This window comes from Chiloscyllium punctatum, chromosome 1 (assembly GCF_047496795.1).
Source record: "Chiloscyllium punctatum isolate Juve2018m chromosome 1, sChiPun1.3, whole genome shotgun sequence".
Classification (NCBI taxonomy): domain Eukaryota; kingdom Metazoa; phylum Chordata; class Chondrichthyes; order Orectolobiformes; family Hemiscylliidae; genus Chiloscyllium; species Chiloscyllium punctatum.
Window position 1 is genome coordinate 23,545,425 of NC_092739.1, and position 23,390 is coordinate 23,568,814.

General features: G+C 42.2%; 1 protein-coding gene across 1 annotated transcript in view; it reads right to left on the reverse strand.

The window, feature by feature from the left end:
• The window catches only part of ablim2 (actin binding LIM protein family, member 2), a 407,210-nt gene that overhangs the window by 68,814 nt on the left and 315,006 nt on the right, over positions 1-23,390 (reverse strand). Inside the window, exons 17-21 of the mRNA XM_072577791.1 lie at positions 22,004-22,148; positions 21,753-21,811; positions 19,464-19,509; positions 19,324-19,331; positions 11,314-11,394 (exon numbers count right to left, since the gene is read on the reverse strand). Coding sequence (XP_072433892.1) covers positions 11,314-11,394; positions 19,324-19,331; positions 19,464-19,509; positions 21,753-21,811; positions 22,004-22,148 — 339 coding nt within the window. The remainder of the gene's footprint in view (positions 1-11,313; positions 11,395-19,323; positions 19,332-19,463; positions 19,510-21,752; positions 21,812-22,003; positions 22,149-23,390) is intronic.

A 23,390-nucleotide genomic window follows, 5' to 3' on the forward strand; every position in this document is an offset into this window, starting at 1 on the left:
ACCCTCTATAAGGTCACCCTCAGCCTTTGAAGCTCGAGGGGAAATGGTCCCAGTCTATTCAACCTCTCCCTATAGCTCAAACCTTCCAACCCTGGCAAAAGCCTTGTAGATTTTTTCTGAACCCTTTCAAGTACCACAACATCCATTCTATAGCAGGAAAACCAGAATCGCATGCAGTATTCTAAAAGTAGCCTAACCAATGTCCTGTACAACCAGATCCTAAACTCAGTGCACTGACTAATAAAGGCAAGCATACCAAATGCCTTCTTCAATATCCTGTCTAGCTATGACTCCACTTTCAAGGAATTATGAACTTGCACTATTAGGTTTCTGTTCAGCAACACTCTCCAGGAACTTACCATTAAATGTACAAGTCCTATCCTGATTTGCCTTTCCAAAATGCAGCGCCTCATATTTATCTAAACTAAACTTCATCTGCCATTCCTTGGCCCATGGACCCATCTGATCAAGATCCCGTTGAACTCTGAGGGAACCTTCTTTGCTGCCCACTACACCTCCAATTTTGGTGTCATCTGCAAACTTACTAACTAAGCCTCCTACGTTTGCATCCAAACCATTAAATAAATGATGAAAAGCACTGATCCTTGTGACCCATCGCTGGTCATAGGCCTCCAGTCTGGAAAGCAAGCCTCCACAACCACTGTGCCTTCTACCTTCAAGCCAGTTCTGTGTCCAAATGGTAAGTTCTCCCTGTATTCACCTTGATCTCACCTTGCTAACCAGTCTACCATGAGGAACCTTATCGAACACTTTATTGAAGTCCATACAGATCATGTCCACTGCTCTGTCCTCATCAATCCTCTTCGTTACATCTTCAAAAAACTGAATTTAAATTAATGGACATGATTTGCCATGCACGCAGCCATGTTGACTATTTCTAATCAGTCCTTGCCTTTCCAAACACATGTAAATCCTATCCCTCAGGATTGCCTCCAACAAACTGGGGCGACACAGTGCCTCAGTGGTTTGCACTGCTGCCTCACAGCGCCAGGGACCCGAGTTCAATTCCAGCCTCTGGTGACTGTCTGTGTGGAGTTTGCACATTCTCCCCGTGTTTGCGTGGCTTTCCTTTGGGTGCTCTGGTTTCCTTCCACAATCCAAAGATGTGCAGGTTAGGTGAATTGGCTATATTAAGTTGCCCATAGTGTTAAGGGATGTGTAGATTAGGTGCATTAGTCAGGGGTAAGTGCAGGGGAATGGGTCTGGGTGGGTTACTCTTTGGAGGGTTGATGTGGATGTTTTGCACATGCACACCTAAACTACCCATTCAAGAGACCCCTCCACCATCCATGGTCCCTCTAACATGGGAACACTATTTATTACCAGACCAATTCCTTCTGCCATGCTGGAACTAAGCTTTATGTGAGTTAAAAGGACTTTGGATGTTTATCTGTTGTTCTGCGTTTAGTCAAGCTCAAAATAGCTTACAAACGGACTTCACCCAAACAGCAACTCTATTGTTTGTAAGTTACTGCTAACAAATCAGTATACTCTGCATGCTGATTGCACCTAGATTAAACAACAAGGTATGCCTAAGGTCTAGAAGCAAAACCTACTTTCAATGTAACAGAGGAGAAATGGAGAGAAGGTTGAAAATAAACCCTCACAACCATCATGAGCAGCAAAACATTCATTGATTTAAGTTATAGTGCAGAACCTATGTGGTTCAGATACCACTTTGATGGCATAATGACCATTTGGGTGGCATGGTGGCACAGTGGTTAGCACTGCTGCCTCACAGCGCCAGAGACCTGGGTTCAATTCCCACCTCAGGCGACTGACTGTGTGGAGTTTGCACGTTCTCCCCGTGTCTGCGTGGGTTTCCTCCGGGTGCTCCGGTTTCCTCCCACAGTCCAAAGATGTGCAGGTCAGGTGAATTGGCCATGCTAAATTGCCCGTAGTGTTAGGTAAGGGGTAAATGTAGGGGTATGGGTGGGTTGCATTTCGGCAGGGCGGTGTGGACTTATTGGGCCGAAGGGCCTGTTTCCACACTGTAAGTAATCTAATCATCTAATTTAAAATTCAATGGTTTGAATGAATGAATGAATTAGCTTAATTGTCACATGTACTCAAATGAGTCCAGTGAAAAGTTTACAAGTTGCCACTTATGGCATCATCTTAGGTACAAAGGCACCTATGCAGAGATTCTTGAGTAAAATTCTTAGAGAAAAAATTAAAAATAAAGAAAATGTCCAGCATTACTGACCTCTACTGACCTCCAAAAGTAAAAAAAATCACAGTAATAAATTCAAAATATAAAGAAATAAAAAGTTCAGAATATGGGTCCTGTCACAATAGTCTAACAAATAAAATAGAAATTTTAAAAAAGAGAAATTAGTTTGTTTCACAGCTCTGGGCTCAAGGACCCGACAAGTCCAGTTTCATATATATATGTCACTTTCCATTTTTCTTCTCTTCGCAGCTGCACTTGTCAAGTAACAAAACAGATTCTAATTTCTATCTATTGAGGAAAACGGAAATGTCTTAATGCATGTAATTGTGCTACTGCAAGTGATCGCGTAATGCTAATTAATTTTTACTCTGATGTTCAACAATCTCGAAAGAATTAAATTGTAAACTAACATACCTGTGACTTGATGTGAAAAGGGACCATTAATGACAATAAAGTAATTTTAATCTATTGAAATTTCAGAATTTTTGGGGGAAACTTTAACCTTTCCAAAAAAGCAGAGGGTAAGCTACCTATAAAAGTACACAGAACTAAATTGTGTATCTTCAGCCAAATGCATTGAAGTTGAATAAATTAAATATCAGAAGACCTATTCTGTTTCAAGCAGTATGGATTGGTATCAGGAGAATAACCTGTTCCTGAGTGGCAAGTCAGTAATTATAATATGGTTATGAAGCTGCAGGCCTCAGATTTTAGCAATTATTTGGATTAATGTCTGCAGAGTTTTGCATGGCTTGGGAAATTCTATGGCTGAGGGAGATGATAATATTAAGTACTGCTTCCTCCCCCACAACCCTCTCCCACAATCAAAGACAGCCCCCACCCCAACAACCTGATCTTAACTTCTCTCCTGACAGTAATCCCTATCTATCTGCATCAAGTATCAGGTAATTACTGACATTCTAAGACAGAAGATTCACTTTCCTGACTTTGATAGAAAAGTAATCAATTTTGAACTCCAGTGCATTGGAAGTCCTACTTACAATATCAGAAAAAAACTCGTCATAGTTTTCACAACGTGTCCAAATCCTTTGCTGACTTGGTAGCTGTCTTACCATATTTAATTACAATAAAACTGTTCATTCTATTTTAGAAACAAAAGCTGTTGAGAGGACAGAGTATACCACAGGCAGGCTTTGCAGTCCACAAGCCTCCCAAACCAGCTCCTCATTGGATGGGAAATAAGTTCCATTCAGAATTTCTCATCAAATTTGACTGCACCTCTGCCTTTCCTGTGATTATTAATTTATCAGATGCTGATACTTTCCCCTTCTCCTCCACATCCGTGTAATTATTGAGATGTTAATGATTCATTCAAATTTAGCTTTCCATTCAGAATCCTCAAACAGCTGTCAAAATGTTTAGAAAATTAAAAGTGCAATGGTGAGAATTAGTCAGAAGAGGGCAGTAATGGGCTTTATTGCAGTGAAGGAATGCTCAATTCCTCAGAAGCAGGGAAAACTCTAAAGGCAGAACCTTACCAGCCTCTGAACTACGTGGGCAAAGATGAGAAAGTTGGGGTAATATCATGAAGTCAGCAGTGGTTTGCTTCCTGACATTAAAAGCAAGAAGTCCCATTTTCCCACCATGTACTGAATAGATTCTCACTAGAAACTACATGGGAACAATTCCCAACATGCAAGTTAGAGTAGTATCTGGATTAGTGGTGCTGGAAGAGCACAGCAGTTCAGGCAGCATCCAAGGAGCAGCCCTTCCTGATGAAGGGCTTTTGTCCGAAACGTCGATTTCGCTGCTCTTTGGATGCTGCCTGAACTGCTGTGCTCTTCCAGCACCACTAATCCAAACCTGGTTTCCAGCATCTGCAGTCATTGTTTTTACCAAGTTAGAGTAGTAACCTAGCAGCTCCAGCTTGTTCCTCTGGGGTCTCCATCTTGGAGTCAATCAGTTACCTCTCAAGGTGTGCTTCATGGGCAATGACTACATGCACCTCCCACTTACCGGGACCTTTTGGTCCCCACAATTGATATTAGTTACATGGTCACTGTTAGACAAACTTTGTTTCCGGATCCTTACTGGATTCAAATTGTACTATTTATCATTGTGGGAATCAAACTCACGTCCCAGAATGTTAGCCTGGGTTCTGGATTACTGGGTACGTGACATGCCAACTATACCACTGCCTCCCTCCATAACATTAATACGATGATAAATAATGTATCCTCTTGTTGGGAAGAAAACTAGGGATCATTAATGTTGTTCAGATCTTCAACAAGAAATCCAATGGAGAATCTAGAAAACACATCTTTATCCTTAGAGTAGTAAGAATATGGAACTTGCTAACACAGGGAGTGGTTGAAAGGCATAATTTACATACATTTCAGGGAAAATTAGATAAGCATATCATATCACTTCCGTTGTGGGCAAAGTCTTAGAGAGAATTGTAAGGGATAGGATTTATGAACATCTGAATAGGAATAATGTGATCAAGGATAGTCAGCATGGTTTTGTGAAGGGCAGATCGTGCCTCACAAACCTTATTGAATTCTTTGAGAAGGTGACTAAGGAGGTGGATGAGGGTAAAGCGGTAGATGTGGTGTATATGGATTTTCATTTGATAAGGTTCCCCATGGTAGGCTACTGCAAAAAATACGGAGGTATGGCATTGAGGGTGAGTTGGAGTTTTGGATTAGGAATTGGCTGGCTGGAAGACGACAGAGGGTAGTAGTTGATGGTAAAGGATCATCTTGGAGTGCAGTTACTAGCGGTGTTCCACAAGGATCTGTTTTGGAACCATTGCTGTTTGTCATTTTTATAAGTGATCTGGAGGAGGGGCTAGAAGGTTGGGTGAGCAAGTTTGCGGATGATACGAAAGTCGGTGGAGTAGTGGACAGTGAGGAAGGATGTGGCAGGTTACAGCAGGATATAGAGAAGCTGCAGAGCTGGGCAGAAAGGTGGCAAATGGAGTCCAATGTAGGCAAGTGTGAAGTGATTCACTTTGGTAAGAGTAACAAGAAGATGGGGTACTGGGCTAATGGTCGGATACTTGATAGTGTGGATGAGCAGAGGGATCTTGGTGTCCATGTACACAGATCTCTGAAAGTTGCCACCCAGGTAAATAGTGCTGTGAAGGCGGCATATGGCGTACTGGCTTTTATTGGTAGAGGAATTGAGTTCCGGAGTCCTGAAGTCATGTTGCAGTTGTATAAGACTCTGGTGCGGCCGCATCTGGAGTATTGTGTGCAGTTTTGGTCGCCATACTATAGGAAGGATGTGGAGGCACTGGAACGGGTGCAGAGGAGGTTTACCAGGATGTTGCCTGGTATGGGAGGAAAATCGTATGAGGAAAGGCTGAGGCACTTGGGGCTGTTTTCATTGGAGAAAAGAAGGTTTAGGGGTGACTTGATAGAGGTGTACAAGATTAGGGGTTTAGATAGGGTTGACCATGAGAACCTTTTTCCACGTATGGAGTCAGCTATTACGAGGGGGCATAGCTTTGAATTAAGGGGTGGTTAGGTATAGGACAGATGTTAGGGGTAGATTCTTTACTCAGCGAGTCGTGAGTTCATGGAATGCCCTGCCAGTAGCAGTGGTGGACTCTCCCTCTTTATGGGCATTTAAGCGGGCATTGGATAGGCATATGGAGGATAGTGGGCTAGTGTAGGTTAGGTGGGCTTGGATCGGCGCAACATCGAGGGCTAAAGGGCCTGTACTGCGCTGTATTTTTCTATGTTCTATGTTCTATGTTCTATCACATATCACCATTTCTTCAACATTGTTGGGTCAAAATCCTGGATCTCCCTTCTAACAGCATTATGGGTTTACCTACCAACCATTGACTGCAGCTCACCACAACATCTCAAGGGCAAGTAGGAGTGAAAACAAATGTTGAACGAGAAAGCGAGATGCACAGTTGATGCATGAATATAGAAAAATATTCAGGAAAAGAAAGTAGATAATTACAATGGTAAATTTAGATGAGAAAATATAGGAGAACCAAGTGGAGCATAAATGCTGGCATGGACTGGATGACAGAATGGCCTACATATATATAAAAATAATATATAAACAATATATATCATCCTACCTACTAAAGGTTAGTGGCATAGGAGCAGATTGAGTCAGGGCAGGAATCCTCAATGTTAGGAATGCACATGGCCACAGCCTCTCAGGTGCTGACACTAAATCACTAAGCCAACTGCAAATGTCCGCCAGATGATTGGTGGACATGACCAGAGATGAAACTGACATTATTTTAAATTTATTTAATTGCAACTATCCTTTGATATTCCCTCTGGAAAATGAATGGAGGAACCCCAGAACTCCATGGCCCTTGTGAATAGAAGTCTACCCTGTCACATGTGGTCTCTAGGTGAAGATGGCTCATTAATATGTTTTTAGTAGCATCTGCGTCAATAAAATGTGGAGCTGGAAAAACCTCAGCAGGGCAAACAGCATCTGAGGAGTAGGAGAATCATCGTTTCATGCTGGAACCCAAGTCCTAATGAAATGGTCCAACTTGAAGCATCAAATCCATTGCTTGACCTGCTGTGCTTTTTCCAGCTCCATTCTTTATCAATTCTGACTTACCAACATCTGCAGTCCTCACTATCTCCATTTTTTAGTAGCACCTGCCTAGTATTATTGGAGTTCCCCTTTACCTTGTTCAAGATTTCATTTTCTTTAAGGAAAAGACTATGCACATTTAAGTGTTCCAATTATTTTTGTGAACAATATAATGGGCCAATGGGGATCATTTTATCAATCTCTGGTTTATAGGAACCTCTCAATATTAATGTGCAAAAACTCAATTTCTGGTAATAACAGCATTACTATTTGTGGCAGTTTGTTAAATGCCTATCAGCTGCACTTTTCATACATTACAATAGCGACCACACTTCAAAAAGCACTTCAATGGCTGTGAAAGCTCTTTAAGCAGTCTGGTTGTCAGTATGTAAATACAAGTCTTTCTTTCATTTTAACGCATCAACCGTATTGAAACCAAACTCCCAGTAACGATAAAATACATCAAAATCAATCTATTTTGGGCATACAGCTTTTTGCAATGCATGGCTTATAAAATTGTTATGTCTCAACGTTAGGGAACTGGGATGAGGGTACAAGGTATTCAGTAGACATTGGCAGAAGCATCTGAACTGAGATCGGGTAGAAAGTTTACAAGCTGCAAGGAGCTCCAAAACAGCTTTCACTGTCACCATGCCAACACTGAATGTTTATTTACACTTTTGTAACATCACCCAACTGCATCCCTGTCTCTGCTCATTTGCTGCTGATGTTCATCAATGCCTTTATTACTTCTAGACATGCCTATCAAAATGCACTCTTGGCCAGCTTCCCACATTCTACTCTCTGCAAACTTCAGTCAACTCAATCTGCTCCTTATCCTTACTCACACAAAACTCTGTTTACTCATTATTCTTGTGCTCACAGATGGTCAACTGATGCTTGGATTTTAAAATTCACTGTTATGTTCAAGTCGCTCAGTGACCGTTCCCCTCCCTATCAGTATAATCTCTTTGAGCTTCACGACACTCCAAGATCTCTGTCGTTATTTAATTCTGATTTGGAGATGCTGGTGTTGGACTGGGGTATCACCTGATGAAGGAGCGTCGCTCCGAAAGCTAGTATGCTTCCAATTAAACCTGTTGGACTATAACCTGGTGTTGTGTGATTTTTAACGTTATTTAATTTGGGCATCTTCAGAAGCCAATGGAAGTGGCAGTTGTGCCTTATCCTGCCCAAGATCTTAGGCTCTGGAAAAAACCAGAGAAAATCTTTGTCTCTTTACTTGTTGCTATTTCTGTTCGATAGAACCTACCTTTTAACCCAAAGTTTTCACTATCTATCCTATTGTCCTTTGCGATTCAGTGTCAAATCTTACTTTAGAATGTCCTGTAAATAATCTTTAGACATTTTAGATTGTTAAAGGTAAAGGTGTGATATGAATACAAGTTGTTGGTATTGTTCTTTTAATGTCGTTGCTATCCTTTCAGGTCTCAAAAGTGTTAGAAGTATGTCTCTCTTCATGCGTATTCAAAGTCTGCCTTCCCACCACCATCCACTTCACTGTGAGTCAATAAATGCCCTTGAGAAGATCCACATGATTGCCTATACAGGGTTATGAATTCTTGATGGACTCCATGAATTTCACTGAGACATATTAGATGGGAGAAAGCTACTTTCCTCCCCTAACTCAGCCTGTTGATATAACACATAATTATGACTCACTTGTAAACAGACGCTCTTTCAAAAAGTTCTTCCATTAAAGATTTTGAACAGCTCTCAGACATATCTAGGTTGACAATGTAATTTCAAAGAGGTTTAGTTTTCTTTTGTTAATTTAGAACACCTTATTATAGTTTCCTTGGGGCAAAAAAACAAAGAAAACATGACAATCTGCTCTAATTGCTTGTCACAGTGCATTGTAAAATTCTCATCTGAATCCCAGATGATCTCTAATATGAGCAACATCTGCCTGGATGTGGCTAGACAAGTTTTTATAAGGTTTCTAATCATAGTCTACCTGCTAATCTGCCATGTCAAATACACAACAGCAATATGAATTAAGTAAAAACATTATTTTGAGTCCTCCTTCTTTGATTGATGTCATTGTTACAACTTGTGATTATCAAACAGAATATTTTTAAAGGATGCACAAATTTAATGATATAAGATCAAGTGTTATCTTCTTTACTACTGAAAAACAAACTGCTCCATATTCAAACATACATTTCAACTATGGAAGTTTGTGAAAACTGAAAATGCTGACCATGTCAAACAAAATAATGCAAGCACACAGGTGCACAGTATCTGAAAAGTAAGCATAGGCTAATAACTTTTCAGAATTGATGTAATAATTCACAAACTAGAACTCTTCTGCTTCAGATACTGACATGTTGGTTTACATTGCTTGTTATACCTCAAACTTTGTTGGAGACAAAAAGAAACTGCAGATTCTGAAATCCAAAGTAGACAGGCAGGAAGCTGGAAGAACACAGCAAGTCAGGCAGGATCAGGAGGTAGAGAAGTTAATGTTTCAGGTGTAATCTTTCTTTAGGACTGGGGTGTGCATCGGGGGAGCTGCAGATAAAGGGGGTGGCAGGGGCAGGGTGGTGAAGTGGGGATAGCTGAAGACAGGTAGAGGGTTCGACCTGGTTGGTCAGTGGGAGGAATGAATCCAGTTGGTGGCAGGGATGGGTGGGGATAGGAAGGGAGGCTGTTTAAAATTGGAAAACTCAATGCTGAATCCTCTGGGCTGAAGACTGTCCAGGTGGAAGACAAGGTGTTGTTCCTCCTATCTGTGGTTTGGTCTTGGTTCAGGCACTTGCCATCTACATCTGCAACACCAACCACGCAATCCATCTCTTCGGTAACTTCCAGTTCGCTGGCTCCCAGCACTTTATCTTCACTATGGACCTGCAGTCCTTATACATGTCCATACCCCACAAGAGTGGTCTCAAGGCCCTCTCTCCTACAAACCCATCCAGTCCACCTCCACCAATACCCTCCTATGCCTCGCTGAACTGGTTGTAACCTCAACAACTTTTCCTTCAACCTTTCCCATTTCTTCCAAATCCAGGGGGTAGCCTTGGGCACCCAGATAGGCTCCAGCCATACCTGCCTCCTTGTTGGCTGTGTCGAATAGTCCCTCTTCAGTACCTACACAGGTACTGTGCCCCAGCTCTTCAGTCATTACATCAATGACTGCATCGGTGCAGCATCCTGCACCCAGGCCGGACTGGAGTAGTAGCTCACAACTTCTACCTCACCCTCAAATTCACTTGGTCCATCTCAGATACCTCCCTCCCCTTTCTTGACCTCTCCATTTCCATCTCCGGTGACAGTCTCCAGATGGATTTTTACTACAAACCCACAGACTCCAACAACTACATGGACTACAGCTCCTCCCACCCAGTATCCTGCAAGTACTCCATCCCATTCTCCTAATTCCTCCGCCTTTACTGAATCTGTCGGAGGAGGAGACATTCCACTCCCAAGAATCCAAGATGTCCACCTATTTTGAATGTGCTTTTCCTCCCTTTGTCATTCAGGCATCTCTCCACTGGACCACCTCCATTCCACATATCACTGCTCTAAACCCCCCGTCCTCCAATAAAGACAGGGTCCTGCTTATCCTCACCTACCACCCCAGTCGTCTCCACATCCAATGCATCATCCTTAAACACTTCTGCCAACTCCAACTAGGCCCCACCACCAAGAACATTTTCCTCTCCCCATCCCTCTCTGCCTTTTGCAAGGACTGTTCCCTTTGACAGTCCTTGGTTTGTGCCAGTCTCCCCTCCAACCCTCCCGAACCCTCAGTATCTTCCCCTGCAAACGGAAAAAATGCAAAACCTGCCCATACACCGCCACCCCCCCACCCTCACCTCCAACCAGGTCTCTAAACAGCCCTTCTAGGTGAGACAGAGGTTCACCGGCCTCTCTTCCAACCTAGTTTACTGCATCAGGTGCTCCTGATGTGGTCTTCTCTACATCAGAAAGACCAAACATAAACTTAAGGAACGGTTTGCCAAACATCTCAGCTCAGCCTGCAAGGACCTCCCAGTCACTGCCTATTTTAATTCTCCCTCCCACTCCCTTTCCGACATGATAATCCTTGACCTCCTCCATTGCCACAATGAACCAAACCGCAAATTGGAGGAACAATGCTTCATCTTCTGCCTAGGCAGCCTACAGGCCAGAGGACTCAACATTGAGTTCTCCAGTTTCAAATAACGTCCCTTCCCATTCCTCAACTCCCTTCCCAGGCCTTCCTCCTCCCTTCCACTTCTCCCTGCCACCAACTGGAGTCATTCCTCCCAATGACTAACCAGGTTGTACCTTCTACCTGTGTTCACCTATCCCCACTTCACCATTCTAACCCCTCCACCCCCTTTATCAGCAGCTCCCCCCCACACCCACCCCCAGACCTGATGAAGGGTTACACCCAAAATGTCAACTTCTCTACCTCCTGATGCTGCCTGACTGTTCTTCCAGCCTCCTACCCGTCTACATCGCAAACTTTGGCAGTGAACTGCAGACAAGATCAAGCATGATGAGAACACATTTACATGACAACAATTCTAATTGCCAGTCCTTCCCTTCATCACAAACATTCTTACCTCCAGTCTGGTCCTATCCACATCCTTCGGTAGCTTGACACGTGCTTTCATTGTAACAGCTAACATTTCATATGGATAAACCTGAAACAAGTTAAAGTAACTCAACAGAACAAATTCAGTTGTAACTTTTTTTTTCATTTCTAATGGCAAATTAACATCTGAATAAATCTCAAGGCAGGAGAAGATCACAGATTCATCGAGGCCACCTTTTTGCTATCCAATTAGGCTATCATCTCACTTTATTTCTTAATGGAAACCAAACATTGGCTTGACATTTTGAAAGATTACAGAGTTTATTTTTGATCTTTTCTTGGTCATTATGGAGGAATCTGTTTGGGAGAGGTCACAGCAGAGAAACAGGTAAGTAAATAGTTTTACATATAGCTTTGCTGTAAATCTGCAATAGCAAGTAGACTGGGCTCTTTCTTGGTTATACGTTTTATTGGGATCTGTCTCTTGATTGAATTTGAAAAATATAAGCCATAAGTGTTAAATTAGCCTGGAGCAGTGTTTTGTAGAGCAATAAGACAGTGCTATTTTCTGGGTCTGTAGATTGGAAGGAGCAAAATGACCTTTAGTAGAATGATATGCTCTTCTTGTTGGATATGGGATTTTCGGGAGAGTTTAAGGGTTACTGAGGGTCATATCTGCAGTAAATGTCATTGGTTGCGAATCCTGTCACATCAAATGGATTGGTTGGAGCAACAGTTAGAGGCAATGAGAAATTTACAAGAGTGTGAAAATGTGTGTGTGTGTGTGTAGTGGGTGCAGAGTGTCTTAAGTCTGTGAGGGGGTGCATGTGAGAGTGTGGGAGTGTGTGTGTCTGTAAGGGTGTGTGTGGCTGTCTGTGTGCACCTGTGTCCGTGTGTGTGTGTGAGTGTCCGTGTGTGTAGGAACGTGTGTGTGTGTGTGTGTGTGTGTGTGTAGTGCAATGTGACATGAACCCAAGGTCCCGTTTGAGGCCCTCCCTATGGGTACCGAACTTAGTTATCAGCCTTTGCTCGGCCACTTTCCTCTGCTGCCTATCCCTTGGAGGATGGTCACCCGAAGGTCCGAGGCTGAATGTCCTGGACCACTGAAGTGTTCCCCAACTGGGAGGGAACCCTCCTGTCTGTTGATTGTTGTGCGGTGCCCATTCATCCATTGTCGTAGTTTTTGCTTGGTTTCCCCAATGTACCATGCCTCCGGGCATCCTTGCCTGCAAAGTATAAGATAGACAACGTTGGCTGAGTCACATGAGTACCTGCCATGTACAAGGTGGGAGGTGTTTCCCACGCGTAATAGTGGTATCTATGTCCACAATCTGACACATCTTGCAGTGTCCACCGTGACAGGGTTGTATGGAGTTGTCCTGAGAGCCGGGCAGTTTGCTACGAACAATGATCTGTTTGAGGTTTGGCGGTTGTTTGAAGGCAAGTAGTGGAGGTGTGGGGAAGCCTTGGAGAGGTTCTCATCCTCATTGATAATGTGTTGCAGGTCACGAAGAACATGGCGTGGTTTTTCAGCTCCTGGGAAGTACTGAACAACGAAGGGTACCCTGTCAGTTGCAGCAGGTGTCTGTCTCCTGAGGAGGTCATTATGGTTCCTTGCTGTGGCACGTTGGAACTGGCGGTCGATGAGTTGAGCATCGTACCCTGTTCTTGTGAGGGCATCCTTGAGTACTTCCAGGTGTCCGTCACGTTCCTCCTCATCTGAGCAGATCCGGTGTATGCATAGGGCTTGTCCGTGGGGAATGGATGTTTTAAGGTGTTTTGGGTGGAAGCTGGAGAAGTGTAGCATTGTGAGGTTGCCTGTGGGTTTGCGGTAGAGTGTGGTGCTGAGGTGTCCGTCCTTGATGGAGACGCACGTGTCCAAGAATGAGACAGACAGTCGAGAGTAGTCCATGGTGAGTTTAATGGTGGGATGAAACTTGTTGATGTCACTGTGTAGTTTTACCAGTGACTCCTCGCCATGGGTCCAGAGGAAGAAAATGTCATCAATGTACCTGGTGTACAATGTTGGTTGGAGATCCTGCATAGAGAAGAAATCTTGTTCGAACCTGTCCATAAAAACGTTGGCATATTGGGGTGCAAATCTGGTCCCCATGGCTGTTCCGTGTGTCTGGATGAAGAACTGGTTGTCAAAGGTGAAGACGTTATGATCGAGGATAAAGCGGATGAGTTGCAGGATGGTGTTTGGAGATTGGCAGTTGTTGGTGTTTAGTACTGAGGCTGTTGCTGCGATGCCGGTGTAGAGTGCGGAAATGTCCATTGTGACGAGGAATGTGCCTGGTTCGACTGGTCCGTGGGTGCTGAGTTTCTGTAAGAAATCCGTAATGTCGCGACAGAAGCTGGAGATCCCCTGTACAATAGGTTTCAAGATGCCTTCCACATAGCCAGAGAGATTCTCACAGAGGGTCCCATTGCCCGACACGATGGGACATCTTAGTGTGTTGGCTTTGTGTACCTTTGGAAGGCAGTAGAAGTCGCCTACACGAGAAGTACGTGGGATGAGGGCGCGTAGGGAACTCTGAAGAACTGGATCCAAAGTTCTGATCAGTGTGTTTAATTCTCGGGTGTGTTCTTTGGTCGGATCAGCTGGTAGTTGCCGAACTACGGCAACGGATAAATAGGCACCGCACAACAATCAACAGACAGGAGGGTTCCCTCCTAGATGGGGAACATTCAGCCTCAGACCTTCGGGTGACCATCCTCCAAGGTGGACTTCAGGACAGGCAGCAGAGGAAAGTGGCCGAGCAGAGGCAGATAGCTAAGTTCGGTACTCATAGGGAGGGCCTCACCCTAGACCTTGGGTTCATGTCACATTACAGGTGATTACCATTGCACTACACACACACACACACACTCTCACATACACACGGACACAGGTACACACATACATGCACAAAGACACCCACACACATCCTTATAAACACACATACACCCACACTCACACATGCACCCCCTCACAGACTTAAGACACTCTGCACTCACTACACACACACACACTTTTTCACACTCACAACCCCCACCCCAGACAGACAGACACACTCAAAGACCCACATGCACACATATATTTTGTGGGGTGAACTTGTACTTGCAGAGTTACATTGCACTTTGCTCAAAAACTGCATATATTCATGTAGAACTCTGAGCTCAAAAACTGCATGAATTTATGTAAAACTCTGTTAGCTCACTTTTTAGATTAGAATCAATCTAAACATCAGGTCATAGACAGAGAACACAGGGGGCTAACACCTTCAACATATTGTCTAGCTATCAGCATTGTTAACAGCTAACCCGAGAATGCAACTTTAAAAAAAAGGTATTGTGATTTACACATGAAAGAAATAAAACTATCACTGTATTCTATCAGATGAAAGGCTTAACAGACAATCAATGTTTCAATGTATAATTTCAGTTACATCACACTGTAAATTTTTGCTATAAATTCTGTGTTACGATCGAGCCCTCCACTATCACCTGATGAAGAAGCTTCACTCCAAAAGCTAGTGTGCTTCCAATTAAACCTGTTGGACTATAACCTAGTGTTGTGTGATTTTTAACTTTGTACTTAAGGAGGATATTCCTGGAAATACATCTAGGGAAGTTATTTCTCTGGAACTGAGAAATAAGAAAGGAGGTGATCACCTTAATGGGATTGTATTACAGAGCCCCTAATAGTCAGTGGGAAATTGAAAAAACAATTTTGTAAGGAGATTTCAGTTATCTGTAAGAATAATAGGGTGGTTATGGTAGGGGATTTTAGCTTTCCAAACAGATTGGGACTGCCATAGTGTTAAGGGTTTAGATGGAGAGGAATTTGTTAAATGTGTACAAGAAAATTCTGAGTTAGTATGTAGATGTATTAATGAGAGAAGGTGCAAAACTTGACCTTTGGGGAAATAAGGCAGGGCAGGTGACTGAGGTGTCAGTGGGGGAGCACTTTGGGGCCAGCGACCATAATACTATTCATTTTAAAATAGTGATGGAGAAGGATAGACCAGATCTCACAGTTGAAGTTCTAAATTGGAGGAAGGCTAATTTTGACGGTATTAGGCAAGAACATTCAAAAGCTGATTGGGGACAGATGTTTGCAGATAAAGCAATGGTTGGAAGATGGGATGCCTTCAGAATGAGATAATGAGAGTCCAGAGACAGGATATTCCTGTTAGGGTGAAAGGAAAAGCTGGTAGGTATAGGGAATGCTGGATGACTAGAGAAATTGAGGGTTGGGTTAAGAAAAAGAAGGAAGCATATATTAGGTATAGACAGGAGAGATCGAGTGAATCCTTAGAAGAATATAAAGGCAGTAGGAGTATATGTAAGTGGGAAATAAGAAGGGCAAAAAGGGGACATAAGATAGCTTTGGCAAATAGGGTTAAGGAGAATCAAAGGGCTTTTACAATACATTAAGGACAAAAGGGTAACAAGGGAGAGAATAGCGTCCCTCAAAGATCAGCAAGGTGGCCCTTGTGTGGAGCCGCAGGAGATGGGGGAAGATACTAAATGAATATTTTGCATCAGTGTTTACTTTGGAGAAGATGTAGAATGTGAAGAAATAGATGGTGATATCTTAAAAAATAATCATATTACAGAAGAGAAAGTGCTGGATGTCTTGAAATGCATAAAGGTGGATAAATCCCTAGGACCTGATCAGGTGTTCTCTAGAACTCTGTGGGAAGCTAGGAAAGTGATTGCTGGGTCCCTTGCTGAGATTGTATCATTGATAGTCACAGGTGAGGTGCCGGAACACTAGAGGTTGGTTAACGTGGTAAGGACGAGCCAGGGAACTATAGACCGGTGAGCCTGATGTCAGTGGTGGGCAGGTTGTTGGAGGGAATCATGAGGGACAGGATGTACATGTATTTGGAAAGGCACTCACTGATTAGGGATAGTCAACATGGCTTTGTACTTGGGAAATCATGCTCACGAATTGGGTTTTTTGAAAAAATAACAGAGGATTGATGAGGGCAGAGCAGTGGAAGTGATCCATATGGACTTCAGTAAGGTGATCGACAAGGTTCCCCGTGGGAGACTGGTTAGCAAGGTTAGATTTCATTGATTACAGAGAGGACTCGCCATTTGGATACAGAACTGGCTCAAAGGTAGAAGACAGAGGGTTGGAGGGTTGCTTTTCAGACTGGAGATCTGTGACCAGAGGATTGCCACAAGGACCGGTGCTGGGTCCTCTACTTTTCATCATTTATATACATGATTTGAATATGAACATAGGGGGTAGGTTAGCAAGTTGGCAGATGACACCAAAATTGAAGATGTAGTGGACTGCGAAGAAGGTTACCTCAGATCATAACAGGGTCTTGATCAGATGGGCCAATGGGCTGAGGAGTGGCAGATGGAATTTAACTTAGATAAGTGCAAGGTGCTGCATTTTGGGAAAGCAAATCTTAGCAAACCGTGGCGGCATGGTGGCACAGTGGTTAGCACTGCTGCCTCACAGCGCCAGAGACCTGGGTTCAATTCCTGCCTCAGGCGACTGACTGTGTGGAGTTTGCACATTCTCCCCGTGTCTGCATGGGTTTCCTCCTGGTGCTCCGGTTTCCTCCCACATCCAAAAATGTGCAGGTTAGATGAATTGGCCATGCTAAATTGCCCGTAGTGTTAGATGTAGGGAAATGGTTATGGGTGGGTGCGCTTCGGTGGGTCGGTGTGGACTTGTTGGGCCGAAGGGCCTGTTTCCACACTGTAGGGAATCTAATCTAATGGAATCTAATCTTAGCAGGACCTAATGGTAAGGTCCTAGAAAGTGTGGCTGAACATACAGACCTTGGAGTGCAGGTTCATAGCTCCTTGAAAGAAGAGTCACAGGCAGATAGGATAGTGAAAAAAAACATTTGGTATGCTTTCCTTTCTTGTTTAGGGCATCGAGTATAGGTCATTTTGCGGCTGTACAGGACATTGGTTAGGCCACTTTTCGAAAATTGTGTGCAATTCTGGTCTCCTTCATAATGGAAGGATGTTGTGAAACTTGAAAGGGTTAAAAAAAAGATTTACAAGGATGTTGCCAGGGTTGGAGGATTGAGGTATAGGGAGAGGCTGAACAGGCTGGGGCTGTTTTCCCTGTAGCATTAAAGGCTGAGTGGTGACCTCAGAGGTTAATAAAATCATGAGGGTATAGATAGACATGGTCTTTTCCCTGGTGGGGGAGTCCAAAACTAGAGGGTAGAGGTTTAGGGTGAGAGTGAAAAGTTATAAAAGTGACCTAAGGGGCAACTTTTTCACGCAGAGAATGGTGTGTATATGGAATGAGCTGCCAGAGGAAGTGGTCGAGGCTGGTACAATTGCAACATTTAAAAGGCATCTGGATGGGTATATGAATAGGAAGGTTTAGAGGGATATGGTCGGGTGTTGGCAAATGGGGCTAGATTAGGTTGGAATATCTGTTCAGCATAGACGGGTTGGACCGAAGAGTCTGTTTCCATGCTGTACATCTCTATGAATTGATGACTCTATTTGACAACAATTCTATGGTTTCTCTGCTTATTTTGTAATGTGAATGCATAATTTTACACTTGCCTATTTAAATTGAATCTACAATTACTATCTTAGGTCGCTATAAAATCTACATCCTTACAGAATCTGGTGAGAATAGTGAACTGAAGATATCTGAGAAGTATGAGCAGAAGGAATTTAACTGGATGTTGAAATCGCTCTATACAGGAAACAGTAAGTGAGCAATGATAATTGAGAAGTTTACAACAAGACAGGCAGCTTTGGTAGCAAGAGTGAAATCGTTGGCGAAGGGGCAAAATTAGTGGCAGAGCTAGGTCAGCTGGTTGGTTGGTTTGCAATGCAGAGTGATGCCAACAGTGTGGGTTCAATTCCCACATTGGCTGAGGTAATGATTGAAGGATTCTCCTTCTCAATCTCTCACTTACCTAAAGCATAATTACCCTCTGGTTAAACTATCGCCAGTCATCACTCTCTCTCTCTGGGAATATGGTGACTTTACCTTTAATGCCAGCATTTTGAGGAGGATAACATATGATGGAATATATAACTCGATGAGGTAGCTTGGATTGGGGAAACGGAAAGCAGTAAAAATTGTCAACCATGCAGTTTTCAGTCAAGCCTATGGTGTCAATGGATTTTTGCAGAATTTGGTTATCAATTGATTTTCTATGCAAAGGAAGGGATATTTTTGCAGGGATATGTTATGGGCATAATAGAGAGGGAAGACAGAAGCACAATTATGTGTTCAAAGGATTGGTAATGGAAAGAGGGCTCCAAAGGTGATACGGAGATTTACCCTTTGCAGTTCAGTCAATTGGGCAAAGAGGAATCATTTCAGGTTGAAGCCAGGATTTGGAGGTACCGGTGTGGACAAAGTTAAAAATCACACAACACCAGTTATAGTCCAACAGGTTTATTTGAAAGCAATAGCTTTCCCAGAAGTTCTGGGATTTATATATTAATGAACCAAAACCTGTAACCCATTCTGAAAGATGAGAGACTTAACAATCCAAGTTTGTTCAATATATCACTGTATGACGCCGTAATCTTTTGCTATAAATTCTGTGTCTTAGGATCTTATACTCCACAACCACATGATAAAGGAGCAGCATTCCAAAAGCTAGTGCTTCCAAATAAACCTGTTGGACTATAACCTGGTGTTTTGTGATTTTTAACTAATTTCAGATTCACTCTACAAATTGGTTCTCGTAAAAGATAAGTCATTTTGTTTACTGTCCTTTCCTTATCAATGATACTTGTCAATGATTCATTAGAATGAGATCTTAAAAACAACTTTCACTTTTAATGCTCTTTCTGTCTACAAAGGGAGACATTTGCCTTTCCATCCTTCTCTGATGGGATTGCTAAAACCAAGAGCTCATTGTGTGGGAATCGGCAATTTGGCTCTTTTGTACCATTCTGCAACTCACTTAAAATGCTCTCACTATTCAACACATAATTGAATAAAACACAAGGGAAGAAAGACCAAGAATTTAACCTGGTCAGATGCACTTGGTAGATGGTGGATAAGACTTAAGTTGAGAAGTCAACTTCTTACCTTGTATTCTGTAAAAACAAGAGATCATAATAAAGAGAATTGAGGAATGACTTTAAAGAATTAGAACAGATTACTGAAAATCAAAATATCTATTTCTATAAATTTTGAATTTCAATAATTTATTTGAAATGATGTCTCACCTCGCATTCCCCAGCTGGTATCATGATTTGATTCAAAATCTGAAGTCTAGAAATGAATCATCAAATAAGTATGCTAGAAGCTTTTATGAATGTCAAAACATTGACAATTGTATGAATACATTGTTCACTAAGATTAAGAATGTCAGATGCCATAAACTGAAATGTTTCAAAAATACCAAGTTATAATGAGGATATGTGAAGAATAATATCCTAATATAATAAAAAGAACTGTGGATGCTGTCAATACCCTGGTAAACAAACTCCAACATTCCAATGCCAGCAGGGATGGTTAGATTTAGACAATTTTAGATCCTGCTTCTGCCAGCTGGTACAAGAGCAGGATACAAGTAAGTTGGTGAAGCAATCACTAAGCAATCATTGGCTAATAACTAAGATACCAAGTTGTCGATTGTTTGATCAGGTTAATAGCGATTTTGCATGAAACAAAGCATCAGATAAGATTACTTGTGGTGAGGGAATTGCAGAATTAATATTCCAGATTGATGTCAAACACCCTCATGTTATACTCTCTTGCTTTCACCAAATATGCTGCCAGATCCGCTGAGTATTTCCAGCATTTCCTATTTTTATTTCAGAAAAAAACATGTAGTGACTCCAAAAGCCTTTACTTATGGATACTCCTATAAAATAGAAATTGGCCAGTTTTTGGTTATTTCTGAAGACCTCTGCTTCTCCCCCCTGCTGTAGCTGTCTAATTCACCCCCTCCCCCAACCACTCCACACCACAATGTAGCCTAACGTTGGAGCCAAAGGTTGGAATATTTCATTTTCCATATGTTGGGGGTCCCAATTAAACTGGGGTAAGAAGCAAAATCTTTTCCCTCTCAACCTAAACCTTTGCCCTTTACTTCTGGACTCCCACACTCCAAAGAAAAGACCTTGTCTATTTACCCTATCTATACCCCTCATGATTTTATTAGCCTCTGGAAGGTCACCCAACACTCCAGGGAAAACAGCCCCAGCCTATTCAGCCTCTCCCTGTAGCTCAAACCCTCCAACCCTGGCAACATTCTTTTAAATCATTTCTGAACCCTTTCAAGTTTCACAACAGCCTTCCTATAGGTGGGAGACCAGAACTGCTCACAATATTTCAAAAGTGGCCTAACCAATGCCCTGTACAGCAACAACATGACCTCCCAATCCCTATACTCAATGCTCTGATCAATAAAGGAAAGCATACCAAACCCCTTCTACCTGCGACTCCAATTTCAAGGAACTACGAACCTGCACTCCAAGGTCTTTTTGTTCAGCAACACTGCTCAGAACCTTATCATTAAGTGTATAAAACCTGCTCTGATTTGCCTTTCCAAAGTGCAGCACCTCACATTCATCTAAATTAAACTCCATCTGCCACTCCTTGGTCTATCTGATCAAGATCCTATTTTACTCTTTGCTGTCCATTACACCTCCAATTTTGGTGTCATCTGCAAACTTACAAACTATACAATAGACAATAGATGCAGGAGTAGGCCATTCAGCCCTTCGAGCCTGCACCGCCATTCAATATGATCATGGCTGATCATTCCCAATCAGTATCCTCTTCCAGCCTTATCTCCATAACCCTTGACTCCACTATCTTTAAGAGCTCTATCCAATTCTTTCTTAAATGAATCCAGAGACTGGGCCTCCACTGCCCTCTGGGGCAGAGCATTCCACACAGCCACCACTCTCTGGGTGAAGTAGTTTCTCCTCATCTCTGTCCTAAATGGTCTACCCCATATTTTTAAGTTGTGTCCTCTGGTTCGGCACTCCTATGTTTATATAAATGGTGAAAATCACTGGACTCAGCACCGATCCTTGTGGCACACCTTGTGGCACACACACCTTCAGCTTGAAAAGCAACCCTCCATCACCACCCTTTAACTTCTATTTTTGAGCCTGTTCTGTATCCAATTGGCTAGTTCTCCCTGTACTCCATGAGATCTAACCTTGCTAACCAGTTTCCCATGAGGAAGTGCCTTACTGAAGTCAATATAGCTCATGTTCACGGCTCTGCCCTCATCAATCCTCTTCATTACTTTTTCAAAAAAACTAAATTAATTTAGTGGACATGATTTCCCACACACACAGCCATGTTGAGTATCCCTAATCAGTCCTTGCATTTCAAATACATGTAAATCCTGTCCCTCAGGATATACTGAGCCAATTAAGTTTTAGCTCTTATTCAGACATTTCAAAGGTTATTATACATTATGTTCACTATTACATTAACAAACCTCATTTATAGGCACAAATCTTAATCATAAAACTTAGTTAAAACCTATTTACCTTGTGTAATTTATTTTTTCCATAACCAGGAAGGGAAGCTGATTTGGAGTGAGGAATTCCTGTAAAAAAGTAATGGCAATTTAGCCAACCAAAGTTTATCTAAAATAATTGGTTTGATCCATTCCTCAGTGGGCTAAACAATATCCCCTAATAGACAAGACATTCAATGCTGCCCAATTTAATTAATAAGATTATCGGTTTGTCAAACAATCAGGTGGGAATTGATCTGTCAGTGTACAAAATAAACTTACTCGTTTGAAACAGTGATTCACTGCTTGATCTTTGTAGTAGTTCTCTGTCGGCAGCAGGACTTCGAGATGATGATTTAGGATCCAGTTCAGGGGAGACAGCTGTGGCATCCATTTCCCCCTTCAGTGTCAACCAACTTGTCTTCAGCTAGAAACAATATCTACAGTCAACGAGTTACTGGTGGCTTCAGCAATAAGCAATGTATATGCAAACTGATGCAGTTTTTCTTATTTTTTAAAACTGTCGCTGAACAATGCCTGAAGAAATACTAATCTGAGATTTAATTTACTGTTCTATGGTTTCTTTCCAACTTGCACATATATCCAAATGATAAGTAATGAAGAGGAAGCCATTCGGCTCTCTTAGAGTCCTACAATTCAATAATCAATGGTTTGCTAAAACATCCAGGGTTTTCATCTTCCATCTTGTCAGAAAGGCTGTTCCTGATATTGATCATTCTTTGTTTAAAGAACTTTCAACATCAGTCCTGAATTCATTTTTTTTAATGAGCTCAAATCTATGTACTCTTATTTCTAATCTGCATTGTGTTACTAATTCTTTTACATGTGGCAATTAATAAATATATACTTTAATTAACTTAAGAAAGCCTGAGTAAATTGATTCTTTTAAAATGCAAGTTCATTTGGTTTTGCGAAAAGAGTACCTGCAAGAGAAGGGATCATTTCTAAATTGACCTTGCTGCAACCAACTAATGAGGCAAGTGAATAAAGATGGAGATAAAAGGCATCTGAATGGGCATATGAATAGGAAGGGTTTACAGGAATATGGGCAAAATGTTGGCAAATGGGACCAGATTAATCTAGGATATCTGGTCGGCATGGAACAGTTAGACCAAAGGGTCTATTTCCATGCTGTAATCTCTATGACTCTATGATTCTATTGTTCATCCCTCCTCATCTGGGAGCTTAATATATGAAAAATCCCATCTTGAACCATAACAAATTGGGAAATGCAGGGTGTGCGTACAACATGATGAAGGTCAAAACAAACTCTTTGAAGTTGTGAGAGTATCGGTCAATTTTTTGCTGAAGGGCATCCGCTGTATGAAAGGTGAGTATGGCAATGTCAGCATTGATCAACTTGCTGATGAGAATTTGGTGTAAATTTGTCTTGGATCTCAGGCCAATAAGACTGAATATCTTTATGTCAGTTCCAGTAAGAAGTAGACACCTTTTGTAGGTGACCTGAAGACATATGACAGCAGCCAAAGGGTGTCCGTGCCAGATCATGCTTGACATCACTGTAGATTTCAAAGAGTTCTGACAGTGACACATCATAGCTGACTTTACATGTCATGTTGGCATTGAAAGAGGAAATTGCAATGAGTAGCTTCTACATGCAGTCAATTTTCTCGGGCAGCTTAAATAG